The 20,946-nt window shown below is 32.8% G+C and overlaps 1 protein-coding gene across 4 annotated transcripts in view; it reads right to left on the reverse strand.

Annotated features, from left to right (window-relative positions):
• Positions 1–20,946, reverse strand: part of SNX14 (sorting nexin 14) — a 70,399-nt gene that overhangs the window by 17,992 nt on the left and 31,461 nt on the right. For 2 of the 4 annotated variants that reach the window (XM_033101014.1, XM_033101006.1), the window contains exons 8-17: positions 17,913–18,069; positions 16,839–16,914; positions 16,061–16,105; positions 15,871–15,951; positions 15,656–15,770; positions 10,232–10,387; positions 9,733–9,857; positions 9,175–9,233; positions 6,955–6,981; positions 76–208 (exon numbers count right to left, since the gene is read on the reverse strand). In XM_033101014.1, coding sequence (XP_032956905.1) covers positions 76–208; positions 6,955–6,981; positions 9,175–9,233; positions 9,733–9,857; positions 10,232–10,387; positions 15,656–15,770; positions 15,871–15,951; positions 16,061–16,105; positions 16,839–16,914; positions 17,913–18,069 — 974 coding nt within the window. The remainder of the gene's footprint in view (positions 1–75; positions 209–6,954; positions 6,982–9,174; positions 9,234–9,732; positions 9,858–10,231; positions 10,388–15,655; positions 15,771–15,870; positions 15,952–16,060; positions 16,106–16,838; positions 16,915–17,912; positions 18,070–20,946) is intronic. The other 2 variants (XM_033101031.1, XM_033101023.1) reach the window with 1 other exon arrangement.

Genomic DNA, 20,946 nt, shown 5'->3' on the forward strand with positions numbered 1-20,946 from the left:
AGTAAGCATATCCAATTTTTATGGCATTGTAAGTCTGAAGTTATCCATACATCAAATTGAAGAATTTTTACTTACAAAGTCATCTTCACCTTCAGCTAAACCATAATTAGGCAACATAGCTCCTTCCATGGTAGTGCTTTTGAATACTCCTTTAATTTTGCTACCTATTCTGCTGATTCCAAATGATTCTCCTCTTTTCTGTGTGCTCCTAAATATTAAATAAAAATGTATCAAGTACAAAGCAAACTATCTCAATAGTCTAGTTTACTGTAAACAATAATAAATTAAAATAGTTGAGAAAGGGGTAAACTGAAGGTATAGTTAACACAACATTTTGGAGTTCTCAGTCATAGATTAAGTCTCAACATCTCAAAGCAAAAGAGACAGAAGATTTAAAGTTTAAATTTGGGGGGGGATGAATAAATGGGACAATATTTATTAACAAATATTTGAAATTTACCTGCTATTTTACTTTAAAACATTAACTAAAATGTTTAAAAGATGAGAGCCCCCTAGTGGTACACAGTTCTTACTGCCATACATATTATGAAATGGACAAAAAAATAACACCAATGTTCAAAATCAAAAAATGAGGTAAGGCCAATGTTAAAAATAGATTAAAAAATAAGGTAAGACCAATGACTAAAATGGAACATCCATTTAGAACTATACTGTTAAAATAACACAGTGTAACAGAAAAACATATAAAACTATAACCTTCTCAGCACTTCATTTTTAGACAGAACTTAACAAAAAAAATTGTCTTATATGAAACTTTTTAAGCAAAATTCAACTTTAATCATATAAACACTCAAAAGAACAACACCGCATAAAATGCACCTTGCTTAACATCAAGGTAATGAAAAGATGAAATGCCAAAGGCCAAGGGTTAGTAATAAAGACTTAAAAAATGTAGCCTAAGGAAGCAGCCTGCTCTGCCATGTATATTAACAATAATAAACATATATATATGTATATGTACATATGTGTATATATACACACATGCATATATTGGTTTTGTATTTTTTCAAAGGTAAATTTCTAAAATAAGTAGCTGTAAAACAACCACAACAAAAAAATAAGCCAAAAACAGCAAAAAGGTCCTCCATTACAGCATACTACCCCATGATTCAACAAATAAAAACAAAGCTTTTATCCAATTTAAAACTCATGTTCACTATGTAATACTGCTCTTACAAACAGATATCCAAATAATAATGATTATTTTAAAATCCAAGAAAGTTTGTTTTGAATGCTTAATGGGTAGCTATTATCCCTACAAGCAAAATTTATTTACTCAAATAATGCAACAATTACAGAAACAGAAGTCAAATGATCAAGTTTCAACAACACCAGGTATATAGTGACATTTGCTGAGTATACATGTCCAAGGAGGAACTCAAACTTACTTTAAAACTCAAAAACCTCTAATAGTAGTAAAAAGGGTACTTAAACTAGATTATTTTATTTAAACAAGCATGCAATTAGTGGTTTTTAAAAATCCAGAATTATAAACACAATTCTCTCTGATAGAAATGTTTCCAAAAACAAATGCAAAAATGTTAACAGACCAATCCGAGATGGCGGAGTGGGTAAGCACTGTTCTTGCCTCTTCCCATGAACACATCAAAATTACAACTAAATTATGGAACAATCAACCTGGGGAGCCATCTGGGGTCTGGCTGAACATAGGCTTTATAACTAAGGATGTGGAGAGGGAGCCACGTAGAGATTGATGAGAGGGGCCGAGACACAAGAGGAGCTGGCCCCAAACCTCCGTGTGACCAATGAGAATTGGGAAGAACGTCTTGACTGCAGGGGTTCCCCATGAAGGAGCAGGGAAGCCCGGCTACACATCAGAATCCCCAGCCCAGAGTGCTGGTGTGGAAGAGGAACACCCACAACATCTGGCTGTGAAAAACAGTGAGGACTTCAACCATCGGGGTGGGAAGGCAGACTGCAAGACACCCAGATATCCTCTTGAAGGGCCCGCACAGATTCACTGGCGGGTACTCGCCCCGGGCTCCAGAGAAGAGACGGTGACTTGGGGGGCATCAGAGACATGCAGGGGGCAGACTGAAGAGTGTGGCTCTGGGCAAGGGCTGGAGGATAGTTGCCATTTTTCCTGTGTGGGGTCCCTCTCCTGTGCAGCAGGCATTCTGATGCCATCTTTCTAGTGTTGAGCCCTCCTCCATGCCTACGGTCAAATCTGAAACTGAACTGATCTGGTGAGCTACACTTGCTCCACCCTGGTGACTCACTGAGACCCCACCACATTCAACTCCATACTGCATGAGGCTTTGCTGGCGGCAGAACTTATGAAAGCCAGCAACCGGCAGCAGGTCTCAGTGTGTACCAGCTTTTTGCAGAGGTACCCAAGGCCCAGAATTGGTGGCAGACATCCTCAGTTCACAGCATGGCGTCTCCCACATGCCCCCAGGTCCAGGACAGGAAGCAACCAACCCCAGATTGCTCTGTAGCTCCTACCAGGTAGTCCCCGGGTGGTCAAAGGCAATGGATGACCTGGGCCTGCACAGGAGCCCCTCCTAAGATGCCCCAGAACCAACATACTTGGAAGTTGGCTTCAGACCACACAAAGCACCACCCAATTAGCCCCAGAAGTGGCACACACAAGGGTGGTCTCAACAGGCACTAGAGCTCACTGCGGGAATCCCACTCACGGGGTTAAGACTCCCCCACAGCAGCCCATAAGCTATAGATGTGGCCAAACCCCACAGCCAGTCAGCCTGAGGGTCAATATCACCCACTAACGTGCCAATAGCAATCAAGGTTCAACTATAACAGGAGAGCACACACAACCCACACAAGGGACTGTCATGGAGCACACGGCTCAGGTGACCAAAGGGACTCTACCACTGGGCCCCACAGGACACCTGCTACATAAGGCCACCCGGCAAGACTGGGAGATATAGCAGATCTATCTAATATAGAGAAACAAACACAGAGAGGCAGCCAAAATGAAGAAACAAAGAACTACATCCCAAATGAAAGAATAGGAGAAAACTCCAGAAAAAGAACTAAACGAAATGCAGGTAAGCAACCCACCAGACACAGAGTTCAAAACAATGGTTATAAAGATGCTCAAGAAACTTAGTGAGAACTTCAACAAAGAGACAAAAAAGGACAGGGAAACCATAAAAAAGGAACCAGTCAGAAATGAAGAATACAATACCTGAAATGAAGAATGCATTAGAAGGAATCACCAGCAGACTAGATGAAGCAGAGGATCGAATCAACAATTTGGAAGACAACATAGCAGAAAACACCCAATTGAAATAGCAAAAGGAAAAAAAGAACTTTAAAAAATGAGAACAGTTTAAGAGACCTCTGGGACAACATCAAGCATTAACAAAACTTTCATCATAGGGGTACCAGAAGAAGAGAGAAAGCAAGCAATTGAGAACCTATATGAAGAAATATTGACTGAAAACTTTCCTTACCTGGTGAAGTAAATAGACATACAAGTGCAGGGAGCCCAGAGTCCCAAACAAGATGAACCCATACAGGCCCACACCAAGACACATCATAATTAAAATAGCAAAGGTTAAAAACAAAAAGAGAATCTTAAAAGCAGCAAGAGGTAACTTATAAGGCAGCTCCCATAAGACTGTCAGCTGATTTCTCAACAGAAACTTTGCAGGTCAGAAGAGATTGGCACAAAATATTCAAAGTGATGAAAAGCAAGGATCTACAAACAAGAGTACTCTGCCCAGCAAGGCTATCATTTAAAATCAAAGTACAGATAAAGAGCTTCCCAGATAAAAAAAAAAAAAAAAAAAACTAAAGAAGTTCACCACCACCAAACCAGTATTACAAGGAATGGTAGAGGGAATTCTTTAAGACGGAAAAAAAAAAATGTTCAAAAATATGAATAAAATAGCAATAACTACACATCTATCAACATTTACTTTCAATGTAAATGGATTAAATGCGCCGATTAAAAAAAGGGGGGGTGGCTGAATAGATAAGAAAACAAAACACTTACAACACTTGCTGCCTACAAGAGACTCACTTCAGATTGAAAGACACACACAGCCAGAAAGTAAAGGGATGGAAAAAGTTATTTCATGAAAATGGAAATGAGAAAACAAAAAAAAATCTGAGGTAACAATACTTATACCAGACAAAACAGACTAAAAAAACCGCTATAACAAGACAAAGAAGGACCTAGTAATCCTACTTCTGGATATTTATCCAAGGAAACCCAAAATGCTACTTTGAGAGACTTGTGCATCCATATGTTCATTGCAGCATTATTTACAATGGCCAAAATATGGAGGCAGCTTGGGTGTCCATCCAATTATGAATGGATAAAGAGAAGGTGGTGCATATATGCAATGGAATGTTGCTCGGCCATGGAAGGGAATGCGGTTATTGACATCTGCAGCGGCATGGATGGACCTGGAAGGAATTGTTCTAGGTGGAGTATTTCAGACAGAGAAAGACAGATACAATGTTATTTCACTTATGTGTGCAATCTAAAGAACAAAATAAACAAACAAAACAGGATCAAACTCATAGATACAGAGAACATTTTGATGACTGCCAGATGGGAGGGGGGTTGGAGGGGTGGATGAAAAACAGGAAGGGATTAAGAAATATAAATTGGTTGTCACACAGTAATCATGGGATGTAGGTATAGTATAAGGAATATAGTCAATAATACTGTAATAACTAGATATGGTGTCAGATGAGTACTAGATTTATCAGGGTGATAGATGCGAGGGGGGTTGGGGCACAGGGTGAAAAGGGTGAAGGGATTAAGAACTACAAACTGGTAGTTACAAAACAGTCATGGGGACGGAAAGCATACAGTGAGTCACCAAGGTGGAGCAAGTGGAGCTCACCAGCTCAGTCAATAATATGGTAATAGCTATATTTAGTGCCAGGTGGGTACTAGACTAGTCAGGAGGATCACTTTTTTTTAATTAGTTTCAGGTGTACAAAACAATGTAATAGTTAGGCATTTAAACCCCTCACAAAGTGTTAACTCCCCTCTCCAAATTTACTACCCCTCTAACATCGTATATAGCTGTTATAATTCCATTGACTCTATTCCCTATGCTGAACTCCACATCCCGTTACTATATATATATACATATATATGTATATATATACACACACACACACATATATATATATGCCTGACCAGTGCGCTGTACACCTGAAGCTGAATCTGAATAATACTGAATGTAAACTATAATCAAATATATATGAAGCTGAATCTGAATAATATATATATTTGATTATAGTTTACATTCAGTATTATTCAGATTCAGCTTCAGGTGTACAGCGCACTGGTCAGGCATCTACACAGTCCATGAAGTGGTCTCCCTAATAAGACAGGTGCCTATCTGACACCCTACAGAATCTTTACATTATTGATTATATTCCCCAAACTGTCTTTCATATCCCCATAGCAATAGTGTGACTATTAAATTGTACTTTCTAATCCCTTTACCTTCTCCCCCATCCCCACCCCTCTCCAATCTAGCAACCATCAGTTTTTCCTCTATATCTCAGAGTTTATTTCTGTTTAGTTTGCTCATTTATTGTTCTTTAGATTCCACATATAAGTGAAATCATGTTATTTGTCTTTCTTTGTCTGGCTTATTTCACTTAGCATAATATTTTGTAGGGCATTCCATACTACCTAAGGCAATGTATAGATTCAATGCAATCCTTATCAAATTACCAACAACATTTTTCACAGAACTAGAACATATAATCCTAAAATTTATATGGAACCATAAAAGACCCCGAATAGCCATGGCATTCTTAAGAAATAAGAACAAAGTGGGGGGTATCACACTATCTCACATCAAATCATACCACAAGGCTATAGTAATCAAAACAGCATGGTACTGGCATAAAAACAGACACACATAGATCAATAAAACAGAACAGAGAGCCCAGAAATAAATCCACTTCTTAAATTATGCAAATGTCTAACCACTATGCTCTATACCTGAAATCAATACCAAATATAACTGAATGCTAACTGTAATTGAAAAATTAAGAAGGAGGGGGAAGGTGAAAGGGAATGAGAGGTTCAAATTTCCAGGTATAAAACAAATAAGTCATGGGGATGTAATGTACAGCATGGGGAAAATAATCAATAATATTGTAATAGCATGGTACAGTGTCAGATGGTTGCTGGAATTATGTGATCACTTCTTTAGGTATATAAATGTTGAACCAGAAGGGAGGGAGGGAAGGGGAATGGTAGAAGAGGGTAAAGGGGGTCAAATATATGGTGATGGAAGAACTGACTCTGGGTAGTGAGCACACAATATGATATAAAATTTTAGAAAGTTAAAATTCTAAAAAAATAAATAAATAAATGTTGAACTATGGTGTACACCTGAAACTGATATAATGTTGTATGTTAGCTATATTTTTTAATAAAAATCTTTAAAAATGTTAACAAAATATTATTAAAATCTATATATCTAGAATCTAGATAGATTTTAGTCTCTAGAATCTTTTATAGATTATAAAATAATTGGGCTTTTTAAAATATAACATATAAAGTATCTCATTTGTCATTATGCCCAGAAATACTGTGCTTCTTTCCTGTTTTAAAATAAATTCTTTAAATACAAAAAATTCTAAAAGTAATTTAGCAAAATCGGTAACAAAAGAAAATGAGTCAATAACCTTGAAAAGCTAAATACTGGCTTTTTCATTTTATTTTTATACTAACATTTTTATTTTATGATGACATATATCATGCTATTTCAAAAAGTAGATATCTAGACTCAAAGTCCAGGTTAATTTTTAAAGGATATCCCAAATAGCTGATAGAAAGGTAGTAATAACACAGTGTTTCATGATTTTCCTTTTTAGTTGTACTTAGGTTGTTTTGGGAGTACTTTTTGGATTTAAACGGATAACATACAGAAAAAAGTCACATGCCATCTCAAGACTTACCGAAAATCATCCAAACTTAGGCTACCTCTGCAATAACAGATATGTGAAATTATATAAGGAAAGGAGAGAAAGAGAGAGAGAGAGAGAAAGCCCAGATATTAAACCAATTTCACTTTAAAATACAAAACAAAATTTTAAAGCTTTAAAAGTTACACAGGTGGACAGCATTCATTTTTGTAAAGGGAAGGAATTCTTAAGAATAACATGATAAAGGAAAGAGAAACAAAATACAACGGCTAACTGTTTTGGGGGGTTTAGGGGTATGAATTCTAGATCACTAAAAAGAAGTTTTTAAAAACTCAATATGTCAGGAAATAATTCTGTACTTTTTGTCCTCATTTAGGCATACCGTTTGACACTGTGGAAAGTATGCAGAGACTAAGCCACTAAAAACTTGGCACAGAAAACAAACTCGTATTTTCCAGCATGGAATTCATGTCCATATTAAATATAATTACACATGCTTCACCCGTTTTTAGTTTGCATATTTTTAAAAGTATGTTTTTAAGAAGGAAAGTTAACAAAAGATCCCTAAATATCTTTTAAGTTGTGCTTTGAGTATGACATGAAACACAATATCCCTTAAAATTTTGCTTTTAAGATACAATGAAATAGAATGTAGACATAAAATATATGAATAATATGCATATTTTAAGTCATTTAAATTAGCAATGTTCTAAATTTTTGATGAAAGAATGTTAAGAAAATCTTTTACTTATTCTATATAGTAGTAGACAAATGAATCAGTAAGTATCACTAAAGCAGAATCCTGACTGACAAGACTGATACTTAATATTAAAGTCAGGTCAATATAAAGAAAAACTTACCTTATTTTAAAAGACTATCATCAGTACACACAATGAAAAGAACCCGCATTTTCTTCCTGTTTATTTTATATTTTAAAGCCAGCAAAATTGGTGCTTTAATATGGTGAAGACAACTAGGTGTTCTCAAAGTGGCAAAGGAAGCTTTCCGTCTCCAAAGTTGACCCTAACTTAGATTTAACTATTCAGCAGGCTTATAAAATCAAAGAAACACTTTGTCTTAAATGGTTCTACACAGGAGTTTCTATTAAGTCCTATTAAACTCAATATTCTGAGACTCTAAACATACTAAGTCTACAAACGGATAAATTTCACCTGCTTCTCAAGTTATGCTGGGAAATTTGATAAAAGTCTTGAAAAAGTATTCACATGAAATAAGAGACATGTGGATTGGGTAAAGAATGCTAGTTTTAAATAGCATGGATGAGATTTTTGTTAAATAGTGTTTCATGGCTGTAATATATAAATTCTTAGAAAAAAGTAAAGAAGTGATATGTTTACAAGGAAGCATACAGATATGTTCTACCTTTCAGAAAAAGTTATTATATGTGTACTACTTATACTGAGGCATTATGTAAGAATTAATATTCAACATTCAAAAAATTCAAATCTATTTCTACAACACTTGGTTATGTCAAAAAATGTAATATATTCTCTCCATGGCTAAGGTTTGCACATTTTTCTTAGTACCATCTATTTTTAAAAAAACTATTCAATTTTCTATGTACTTCTCTCTTTGTACCACATTTTCAATTTATTTATATATTTATTAGATCTTTGCTTAAACTAGAAGGTATTGAGAGCAATGTGAATATCCTGTACATTTACAGATTTGGTATCTGTGTTAATTTTGTACATATAACAATTAAAGGACAAATCAAGACATTAATTATTTAGTTTATAAATGGGTAAGTCTTCTCTCTTCTGTTACCTTTCTTTATGTCACTTAACTGCGCACTTAAATTTCTAGAGAGCCCAAAGAGAAAGGGAGAAAAACCTCTCCATTTTTATAACCAATAAGTACTCTAATAGAAAGTACTCCCTAGGGGAGAAAAACTATCTAAAATTGAGTTGTCAGTGAATTTCATTTATACATGCAGTCCACAGTCTGTAATAATGCAGGTAATCAAGCACTAATATGTATTAACTATGAGATTAACAAGGTAATGGTGTGTATCTTGTTAAATTTTTCTAAAAGAATTTCAGGCATTTTAGGTTACCGTATATAGTACAGCTCTATAGTTCTTTAGTACAACGTCTTACTTTTGCAGCAATGGAATTACATATTCACAGACAAACAGCTAATAAAGACAATGATACTATTACAGAATGATTAGTATCAATAAGTATAATACAAAAACAATATATATATATATATATGATTAAATATACCTACCTGTTGAATTTTGAATTGCGTGTTGGTGATTCTGCACCTCTTAAAAGTTGTCTGAAATACTTCAGAAATAATTATGATTTATTAAACTAATATTTAATATTGAAACATGCTACTTTATCATGCTATTTTACAGTTTAAAGAAAATATTATTTAAATCAAGTGACTACAACCACGAGTAAGGATTAAAATATTGCAAATAGATATTCAGGCCATTTGATTTTCACAGGTCTATAAATAATGTATATACAAGAAGAATGGGGCTTCTATTATATCACAGTAGCACAAAGCCACTTAGGCATCTGGCAAATCAGGTAGAGCAATTTGGTCACAATCCACCTAGTCATATATATATACCAACATGATTTTGGTATTGAGAATTATATTTACAATCAACTTCTAATCTCCATTAAATTATGTGGTAAAAAAAGAGTATTCGCTTTCTTTATCATGTTTTATTTTTCTGTTTATTTTGCTATTTGAATCATTCATCCAATGATATCAAAGCTACTATTAAATCTTATAGAAAAATCCGCAAATAAGATTAATATTTTGACTTACCTCATCACTGTGGCAGAACATAGGAGTAAACACAGTCTCCAACAAAGAAAGCACATGTTCATATGCTTCAAAAAGACATCTCATAGTTTGAAGTTTCACAACATCTATATATGGGCCTTCAGCAACTATTTTAAAAAATTATATTGTAGAAATTGTTTGTGAAGAGCATAAATACATTATATATTAGTTTAAAATGCATGACAGTTAAATAGCGTACAAACAATCCTGAAACCACATTTTGCAGAAAATCCACTGTGAGGTATAGAAATTACACCAGAATAAGGAATTAGAACAGCCAAGCTCCAGTGCTGGCGAGTAATAGTTATGTGAATTGTGAATAAGCTTCTTCATCAAATCTTTCACCTTGTTAGTAAAATAGGATAATACCGGTAGCGGACTGTGTATCTCACACAGCTGTTGCAATAATAAATAAAATACATAAGAAAACTCTGAAAACTTTAAAAAGCTATAGAATTCATTCTTATCATCTTTGACTTACTTTTTTGAATCTCTTCTACAATGAAGGGATCAAATCGAATTTTGTCAATACTTTCATCCAAACAGTATGTTTTATAAATCTTCTGCAACTCCTCATGAAGAGATAGCATTTCATCATTTGATAACTCTGGTCGCAAAATTCTATCATTGAATTCCTCTAGCAAATTAGACAAGAGTAAGAAAAAAAACGAGTTATTTTAATACACAACTATTCATGAAAACTTCATGTTCCCAATCTAATTGTAATCAATATTAAAAGCAACAATTATAAACAAACTATTCATCATTTTAAGCTTTTTAAAAAGTTTTAATTGGGATTAAAATAACTACTCAGATTAAACAGAAACTCAGTCACCCAAATATTTTATATGCCAATATAAATATGTAAATATTTACATATCAATATAAATATTCTAAAATTTAGACTAGTAAATATATTTCTAAAATTTTCTTTAAAAAACACACTGGGTTAATTAAAGACCAAGAGTCTTTAATATTGTGAAATCTGATTCACTAAATAACAGTGAAAACTAAGGCTTGTTTTTTAGTTCTACTCAAGTGTTTAAACACTATTTCCTCCAACCATGAAGTCTACAAACTAGTGATGGATTTGAGAGTCTGAACAAATGAATCTTTTTTGTAAAATGACAGATAATAGCATTTGAATAGCCAAACTACTGACTGCCTTCTTTTTTATTCCAAGAGTTGTTTATATGGAATTTACATCTTAATTCTTAATTATCCAATGAAACACAGAGAGGAAGGGAAGGAGTTAAAAAGAAAAAAAAGAAAAAACTAGAACAGAACATATAAGATCTTTGGGAGTAACAGGAAATTCATATAATTGGAGTCTCAAAAGGAAAGGAGAGAGAAAATGAGGCAGAATATCTAAAGAGATAACAGCCAAGAATTTTAAAAAATGATGAAAGATGCAGTAAAATCCAAGCAGAATAAATAAAAAAGAAAACTACACATTATAGTCAAATTGCTAAAAACCAAAACAAAAAGAAAATTGTAAAATCGGTCAGGGAAAAAGGGACATATCATATACAGGGGAACAAGAAAAAAAAATGGACGCTGATTTCTCATAAGAAACAATGGCATTATCCAAAAGACAACTGAAGAATGACTTCAAAGTACTGAGAGAAAAAAATCTGCAAACCTAAAATTCTATGTTCAGTGAAAACATCCTTCAAAAATGAAGACAAAAATAAACATCTCTTCAGACAGACAAAAGCTAAGAGAATTTGCTCCAGCGGATTGGAACTATAAGAAATGTGAAAAAGATTTCTGTCAGCAGAGGAAAAATGATAACAGAAACCTAGTTCTACAGAAAGGAATAAAGAGCACCAGACAGGTTAATATGCCAATAACTATAAGTCAAACTGTGTGTGTGTGTGTGTGTGTGTGTGTGTGTGTGTGTGTGTAAGACTGACTAAGGAAAAGATGACAATGTACTGTGGGATTTATAGCACACACAGAATTAAAATATATGATAAGCATAAGAGTAGGAAGGGGGTAATTTGAAGTATACTGAGGTTCTTATATTGTTCCTGAAGCCGTGAAACATTTTTAAGTGAAGACTGTGATAAATGAAAGATAAAAAGTTAATAGAGGAGATAAAATAGAATACTAAAAAATACTCAGAAAGGCAGGAAAGGAGGAAAAGAACAAAGAATATATGAAACAAATATGAAACACCAATACAGAAGACCTAACAATAAACATAATTATATTAAATGTAAAAGTACTACACATATCGATTAGAAAGCAAAGATTATCTAACTAGACTTTTTAAAGCAAGATTCACTGATATGCTGTTTATAAGAAATACATTAAATACTTTAATGTAAAAAGATACACAATGCAAACCCAAGTGTAAAGAAAAATACTGTAGCTATATTAATATCAAACGAAGTAGACTTCAAGAGAGAATTACCAGAGATAAAATCATTAACGATAAAGGATAAACTCATCAAGAAGACAGAACAATCATAATAAATGTGTCTGCAGCTAATAATAAGCACAAAGTACATGGGGAAAAAAGATTAACAAAATGAAAAGAAGAAGTAGCAAATCCATTAAAAAATCAGAAAGAGCACAGAATATTTTAATACAATCCATCAATTTAACCTGACATTTATAGACTGCTACCCAACACAGCAAAATAGATGTTCTTCTCACATGCACATGGAACATTCATTAAGACAGATCATACGGATTGTCCATAAAATAAATTTCAATAAATTTCAATGACTGAAATTACAGAGAATATATCGTCTGACAAGAATAGTATTAAATTAGAAATCAATCACAATTAAGATATCTCGAAAATCCCCAAATCTTTGTAAATTTAACAATACACTTCAAAATAACACAAGGGTCAAAGAATAAGCCACAGGGAGATCTGAAATTTCAAACTAAATGACAAAAAAAAAATATAACAAAGCAAAAAATTTTCAATTCAGTTATAGCAATTCATAGAGAGAAATTTATAATTTTAAACGCCTATGTTAAGAAGACAAGCTGTACAAATCAAACATCAGTGCTTTCACTTTAAACCAGAAAAAGAAGTGCAAACTAGACTCAAGGTTAGTAAAAGAAAAGCAGAAAATCAGCATTCGAAAATATTAATAGATCTGATAAACCCCTACCAATATAGGTTAAGAAAAAGAAAGTACAAATTACCAATGAAAAGGGGTTATTACTATATCTCCATAATGAGTGAACATTAGGAATAACTTGGTGACAATATACGTTACTGAGATGCACTAAAACCTTTCAGAAAAAATGTAATACTTATTCATGATAAAAATTATCAGCAAACCAGGAACAGAAGGAAACCTTCTCAGTCTGATGAAGGATAATCTAAAAAAACCTCAAACTAATATCATACTTAATGGTAAAACACTAAATGATTTCCCCCTAAGATCATGAACAAAGCAAGGATGTCAGCTTTCACCACTTAAATTAAACAATGTAGTGATGGTCCCAGCCATTCCCAATAGGCAAGAAACAGAAATAAAAGGCATAAACATTATAAAGGAAAAAGTAAAACTGTATTCACAGATGACATAATTGTGTATGCAGAAAATCCTAAGGAAATCTACAAAAAGTTACTAGAACTAATAAATGAATTTAGCTATGTCACAAAATATAAAGTCAATAATGTAAGAAATACATTATATTTCTGTATATTAGCAACAAACAATTTGAAAAAATATTTTAAGTACCACATGCAAATACATCGAAAACCATAAAGACCCATGTGAAAACTACAAAATATTATAGAAATTAAGTAAGACTTAAATGAATGAAAAAATGTAATATGTTCATGCATTGGAAATCTAAATACTATTGAGATATCAATAGTCTCCAAGTTGATCTATCAATTCAATGCAATTCAACCAAAATATCTAAGCAGGCTGTGTGTGTGTGTGTGTGTGTGTGTGTGTGTGTGTGTGTGTGTGGAAACTGGCAATCTGACTCGAAAATGTATATAGAAATGAAAAAAACCTAAAATAACCAGAACAATCTTGAAAAAGAACAAAACAAGAGGCCTTAGACCGCCTGATTTCAATACCTACTATATAGCCAAAGTTATCAAGACTATGGTTTGGCCAAAAAAAGAGACATATGGCGCAATGGAAAAGAACAGACTCCAGAAATATACCCACATGTAAATGGTCAAATTTGACAAATTTGACAAAGATGCCAAAGTCATTCAAAATGGGAAAGAAATGTCTCTTCAAAAAATGGGTATTGGGAAAAAAATGGGTATTTTTTCCATAGAGGAAAAAATAAACCTCCACTCCTACCTCATACCAACACAAAAATTATTTCAAGGTATATCATAAACCTACATGTAAGAAATAAATTATAATGCATCTAGAGAAAAACAGCAAATAACTTGACTTTTTAATAGAACTCTCAGAAAACACTAACCATAAAATTAAAAATAGATTACCTTGAATGTCATCAAAATTTAGAAGTTCTGTTTATCAAAATACCATATTCAGAAAAAGACAAGCCATAATCTGGGAGAAAATATTAATAATACTTATATCTAACAAGAGACTTGTATTTAGAATATGTAGAGAACTCCTATAATTTAATGACAAAAAGGAAAACAATAAAAAGCAGGCAAAAGACTTAAATACTTCCATTGGAAGATACCTGTATGGCCAATAAACATATGATAGTCTTCAACATCATTAGTCATTAGAGAAATGCAAATTAAAAGCAAACAATATACCACCATACACCCACTAAGCTGGCTAAAATTTTAAAAAATCAACACCACCAAATTTTAGTAAAGATGTAGAGCAATCAGAACTCTCACAAATTGCTAAGAGGAATAAAATAGTACAACCACTTTGAAAAATAAAATGGTAGTTTCTTATAAAATTAAACATGTATCTACTCTGTGACCCAGCAATTCTAATTCCAGATATTAAATGTATGCCCAACAGAAAGCCTTCTACAAGAACATTCATAGCAACTTTATTCATAATAGCCCAAAAGTGGAAGCAGTGCAGATATCTATCTACAAGGAGAATGGATACAGAAACTCAGAAACTTTTGTATACTCATACAAAAGAATACTACTTAGCGTAAAATAGAGCAAACTACTCAACTATACAACAACATGGATCAATCTTAAAAAGCATTAGTCTCAATCAATGAAGTTAAGCACAAAAGAGTACATACTATGTGATTTCTTTTATATAGGAAATTATGTAAGCAAAACTAATCCATGGTGTGAGAAATGAGACCAGTGATTGCTTTGGCAAAAGTGGGAGCAGGGATGGGTCATTTGGGAAGGGCCCTAAAAGAACTTTCTGGAGTGATGGAAATGTCCTATATCTTGATAAAGGTGTAGGTTATACAGATGTACAGATTTGCCAAACTGATCAAACTGCTCATTTAAGTTCTATGAGTTTCATGTGTAAATTATACTTGTATTTTTAAAAAGTTGTATTCGAAAAAGAAATCAGGTGCATTAAAAATAATCTTTTCATAGTCCTTAAAGTCTCATAAATCCAATAAAGCAAGATGTTATATAGCTTAAAATCAAAATAAACATTTTTATACTTGATTATTTAATCAAAACAATCCTGAACAAAAACTAAAACAAACTGCTATTGATATAGGCTAATAAATGGGCCTTTAATATATTTTCATGTACTCAATTTTTAGTAGTTTTTTTCTGCTAATAGAATTTGGTTGAAGTCAGTCATAGATTACATCCCAATCTGGAAAAGAGTGGATACTTGAGAGACAACTCATGGGTGCCCTTAGAATATCTAGTAAATGAAATGTAGTACAATGATAGATGACAACTATACATCAACTCTGATCTAAATATTCAAATATATTAAAAAGTTTAAAAACGATTTTAGTGAAGTACACAGGTAAGCCTCACCCACAGTCAGACAAATCTGCAACACGTGCACTGCTCCTTCTTGTTTCAGAAAGTTCATAAAACGAAATAAGAGATCTTGTTGCTCTCTAATTTGCTTCAATTCTAACTTCAGCACCTAGACACAATATGAAAGGAAGAGTCAGTTAAGGCTGTATAAATAGGTGATAAAATAACTTGTATCAAAAGTAGTATAAGCTATTGTTGAAAATACTTACAGATGGCTTTTTATTTCTAGGTTCTGCAAATTTCTGCAAGAATGGAACCAAAGGGGAAGGTGGTTCAGTTGCTTTCTCAGGCTTTGAAGAAAGAGAATTAATTAATTCATTAAAACCGTCATTTGATTTGACTGATATGAATCAAAATTCAATGCAGCGTGAACTCTTTTCTAATATGTTCAATACTCACTGGGCTGTCATCTATGAAGATGATAAGCAAATGATTCACAGTATCCTAAAGGAAAATCATAAATAAACACAGGTCAAAAATAACTCCATTACTATGTTCTGCACAGAATTCTCAAAGCTTATATATTATGAAAGTTTCTAGAAAAATGAAGCAACAAATGGAGCAGTGGCTAAGTACTGATGTAACACAGAGGGACTTTAAAAATCTACAGTGCATGGCCTCACCTTTTGTGAAAATGGGCAAAGAAAAGTTATTCTGACTTTGGCATTTAAAAGGTATATAAAATATTCCTATTTCTTCAAAATCTTACTGGATCAAAAGCAAAAGCAACCCAAGTGTCTATCAATGGATGGATGAATAAGCAAAACATTTTATATACCTAAAATGGAATATTATTCAGGTTTGAAAAGGAGGGAAAGTCTGACATATGCTACAACAGGGGTGAACTTTGAGGACATTACGATGAATGAAATAAGCCAGTAGCAAAAAAGACAAATAATGTATGGTTCCACTTATATGAGGCACCTAGAGGTGTCAAATTCACAGAGACAATAAGTAGAGTGGTGGTGCCAGGGGCTGGGGGGAGGAAGGAATGAAGAATTATTGTTTAATGGGTGTAGAGTTTCAGTTCTGTAAGATGAAAAGAATTGTAGAGATGAGTAGTTGTGAATGGTTGCTCAACATTATGAATGTACTTAATACCACTGAACTGTATATATAAAAACATTTAAGATAATAAATTTTAACCATAATTAGAGGGGAAAAATTTAAATCTTACTGGATCAGCTAGGAAATCCAAAGAAGGAAGGAATATTGAACCAGAGAGGATCTCTCTTAAAAGTAAGGTCAGGGATCTGGAAAAAGAAATAATGTTGTATGTATTTAGTGATTTACATCAGTTCTTACCTGGGGATCTTGCTAAAATGCAAACTATGATTCAGCAGATCTGGGGTGTGCCCCAAGATTCTGCATTTCTAACAAGCTCCCAAGTAATGTGCAAGCTACTGGTTCACAGACCACAGTTGGAGTCCTTAATTGGCTAAAAGAGAGTGCTATTTAAGAGAAAAAAAAGCATTTCCTTAGCAGAAAGGACTTAGGTGAGCATTAGAAAACACTTCTCACCTTGTAATAGTATTTAAAATGTTTAATATCTACTTAAATCAATGTTTAAAATTAATGTTTAATAGTATAATTATTTTACAATTATAATATTTAGATTGATACTATAAATTATTTTGTTTAAAATAAAAATATTTCATTTAAAATATTAAGATAAAACTTTAATTTTTTAATAAAAATTTTAAATAAAGTAACATGAAAATATATCCGTAAAATAAGCCATGGTTTCTCCTCTAAGGATTATTAGGGTAACATTAATGACATTACTTTATAGAATAATCTAAACATACTCCTGTCGCAATGAGAGAGGATGGGCCAAATGATCTCTAATTATTCTTCCCAGGTTGGTACCTTAAAACCCACACTTGTCTGTACAGTTTGTTCACATTGTTTCTCCCAGTGAGTCAAAATGTACATGTCTTTAAAAACAGAACTGCCAAGGAAGTAACAAAGTAAAATGATCTCAAATAAGAAAATTAATTTTATTCATATTTATCTCTGATTTCCAAGGATCAATTTCCAAGAAAAAATTCTAAGAAACACAATACATCACAAATACTTAGCACCTAAAATGGCATTTTAAGACTTGGTAAATTATATTTCTTAAATGAAAAATTATTCACACCATAAACTAACCTCAAATTTTAGTGTACTCCTATTATAATCAAGAATAGCAATATACGTATGCCATGGTATGCAAATGCTGCTATGACATTTTCCAGTCTATTTATACCTGCAGTCTGTTGCTTTAGGAGGCAAAACATAAGGAAAAAGTAGTTCAGTAAGTTTCCTTAAATAGTGTAATTCATCTCTTCGACTCCTCAAAGCCACGTGAAGCTCTGGACCATATTCTTCTAAAGCAGCTTGCTGTAAAAACTCTGTATTTTCCACTATAAATAGAGATAAAAAATAAACACTGAAAGAAGTTAAGCAACATTAAATAACTTCAGCCATTTCCACTAATAAACAGAAAATCATTGAATGTAGTCATTCCTTTCCTAGCCTTCCTTTCTTTCCAATATGCATTCTACTGGAAAATTTTTCCCAAACACTATATAAAGAACATAATTTTCCTCTTGGTTGGAAGTTTTTAACTTCTGAAATAAAAAGACCCTTCCTCTTTGGCAAACAAGAATTTAAATTCATGTCACTACTTTACAAATTATATTAAACAAAAGCAAATATTTTTTTTAAGTGGCAAAAGCTACAGAAAACATCTTCTAGCATACACACAAAGCTTCTATTATCAAATATTACATCTTATTCATCCTCTGCAAATACAGAAAAAAAAAAAGAAAACACGCTTCTTAAAATTCTTTATTGTCTCTGCTTTCACATCAAAATCATTCAGATAACCTTTTAGAGCAATTACAGTATAGAAACTGGCTTTCTTGGTTAAATTCTGTATCTTCTGCCCAAAGGATAAGGACATAAGAGGTATAGAGTAGAACTCCATGATCAGATAGATAACTTAATAAGTATTAGCCATGATAAGTTATATTAAGAAAAATTTTTCTTAAAAGACCAAGCACTAAACTAACATTTTAAAGATTAAAAGTAACAACAGTATTGCTACTCCTTTTTACAGACCTCAAAAGACTAGGAGAAAAACAAGTCATGCTTTCCCCTACCTGCATTCTGTGCCAAGTTTTAAAATCATGGTGTTTTGTGAAGAGAATCTTATCCCTAATTCAACAGCCTTTCTTTTTGACTATTTACGTCTATTTTTATTGAAAGAGGATGCAAGCACATTTACCAAAATAGCCAACATATGCATTCTAATGGTGTGAGTACTAAGAAAGTAAATGAAGGACTACCTGCACTTGAAGTACAAAAGCAGGATTTGCAAAGAAGGGCTTAGTTTCTTACAAGACACACATTTTGTTTCATAATCATGCAATTATTTGCCCAGCATTTTTCTCCAAGAATGCTTTGGGGTTCAGATCTTCTAAAAATTTGTATCATGAAGAGGGATCTAAAATAAGAAGACTAAGCTATGCTAAATCTCAACCCTACTTCATTACTAATGACTTTGAACAAATGATATAATCCTTTCGAGCCTCAGTTTCCACATAAGTAGCTATTAAATAGTTATTAACACTGAAAAGTTGTCATGGAAAATGTCCAAGTAGTTACAATATCTGGTGTGATTAAGCATTCACATTTAATATATAAATTAAGTCACTAGATTGGAATCTATTCAATATCTGTCAAACGTAAGAGATTTTTGTACAACTAGGTAACAAGAAAATAAAGGAATCAGGCATAAGATAAAAAGAATATAGAAGGAAAGAAACTTTAATTGGAAATATAAGCAAAATATAGATGCTGGAAAATAGAGAATGGATTAATCCCCACTAACCAACAGTGAGTGTATCTACTGCCTAACTAGTCAGCAGTTTTCAAACTAGAAAAGGAAAAGTCCCCAGAATCCACAATAAAGAGATATCTTCAAGATGAAAGACTGGATTAAGGTCTCTCTGAACAATTATTATTAAATTTAAATTAAACCAATGCTTCTAATATACATATATAGTTAACATTTCTAAGGGCCATAGACGTACTTACATAGAAAACTTTTACATAATCCCTATCCTCAAGAGGAAGATTAAGGAGAGAACACTAAGAGAGCAGGATGAATATGGATGAAGAGATGAACCTTTCTATCCTGAGTTATGCACAACTGTGTGGCCAAAGAATTTAGAAAATAAATTCATGCATTAAAGATATAAAAAAATAAAAAATCTGAAAATCATTTTTACAAGTTTATCTAACTTACTGTCATAATATTTAGAACACCAGGACCTTTGGATGAAATAAGAGTCCTCCTAATTCTTTGGCCTTTTAATTATATGGATTTCATTCATTACAGTGTTATTAATGGATCCAATCTAGCATTTAATTGTGATTTTTTAATTGAGAACCATTTTTTTTACATGAATAGTAGCAAATTAACAATCCCTATGTTGCAAAGACTCAACAATGACTTTCGTCAAACTGGTGTGTGTGTGTGTGTCTGTGTGGGTGTGTGAGATATATATATATATATATATATATATATATATATATATGTATGTATATATATATATATCAATAATCATTCTCAGAGAGGCAAAATAATTTGGAGATTTTATTTAACTGATCAATTCAACTAAAAATAAAAAGATGACTCCATATACTCATAGTCTGAGTTCAAAGTGTCTTTGGAACAAAATAAAAGGCTACATTAAAAAAATATTTTCCCACACAAATGTTTATAACTTTATTCATAATTTCCAAATTTGGAAGCAACCAAGATATCCTTCAACAGGTAAATAAACAAAATGTGGTACATCTACAAAATGGAACATGAGCAATAAAAAGAAATTAGCTATTAAGCCATGAAAAGATATGGAGAAGCCTTAAATGCATATTTCTAAAAAAGAAAAGGCTATCATATGATGCCTGAAAAGGCTACCATATGATGCCAATTATATGACATTCTAGAAAAGGCAAAACTGTAGAGACAGGTTGCCAGGGGTTCACAAAGAAAGGAGGGAGGAATGAATAGGTAAAATGGGATTTTTAGGACAGCGAAATTATGCAGTATATTGTAATAGTGGATAGATGGCATTATGCATTTGTCAGAACCCACAGATTGTACAATAAAAAGAGTAAGCCCTAATGAAAAACTGTAGACTTTAGTTAATAATAACATACTGTCATTGGTATATCAATTGTAACAAATGTACCAACTAAGGCAAGATGTTAGTAATAGGGGAAGTAGG

The sequence above is a fragment of the Rhinolophus ferrumequinum genome, chromosome 3 (genome assembly GCF_004115265.2).
Source record: "Rhinolophus ferrumequinum isolate MPI-CBG mRhiFer1 chromosome 3, mRhiFer1_v1.p, whole genome shotgun sequence".
Lineage (NCBI taxonomy): Eukaryota > Metazoa > Chordata > Mammalia > Chiroptera > Rhinolophidae > Rhinolophus > Rhinolophus ferrumequinum.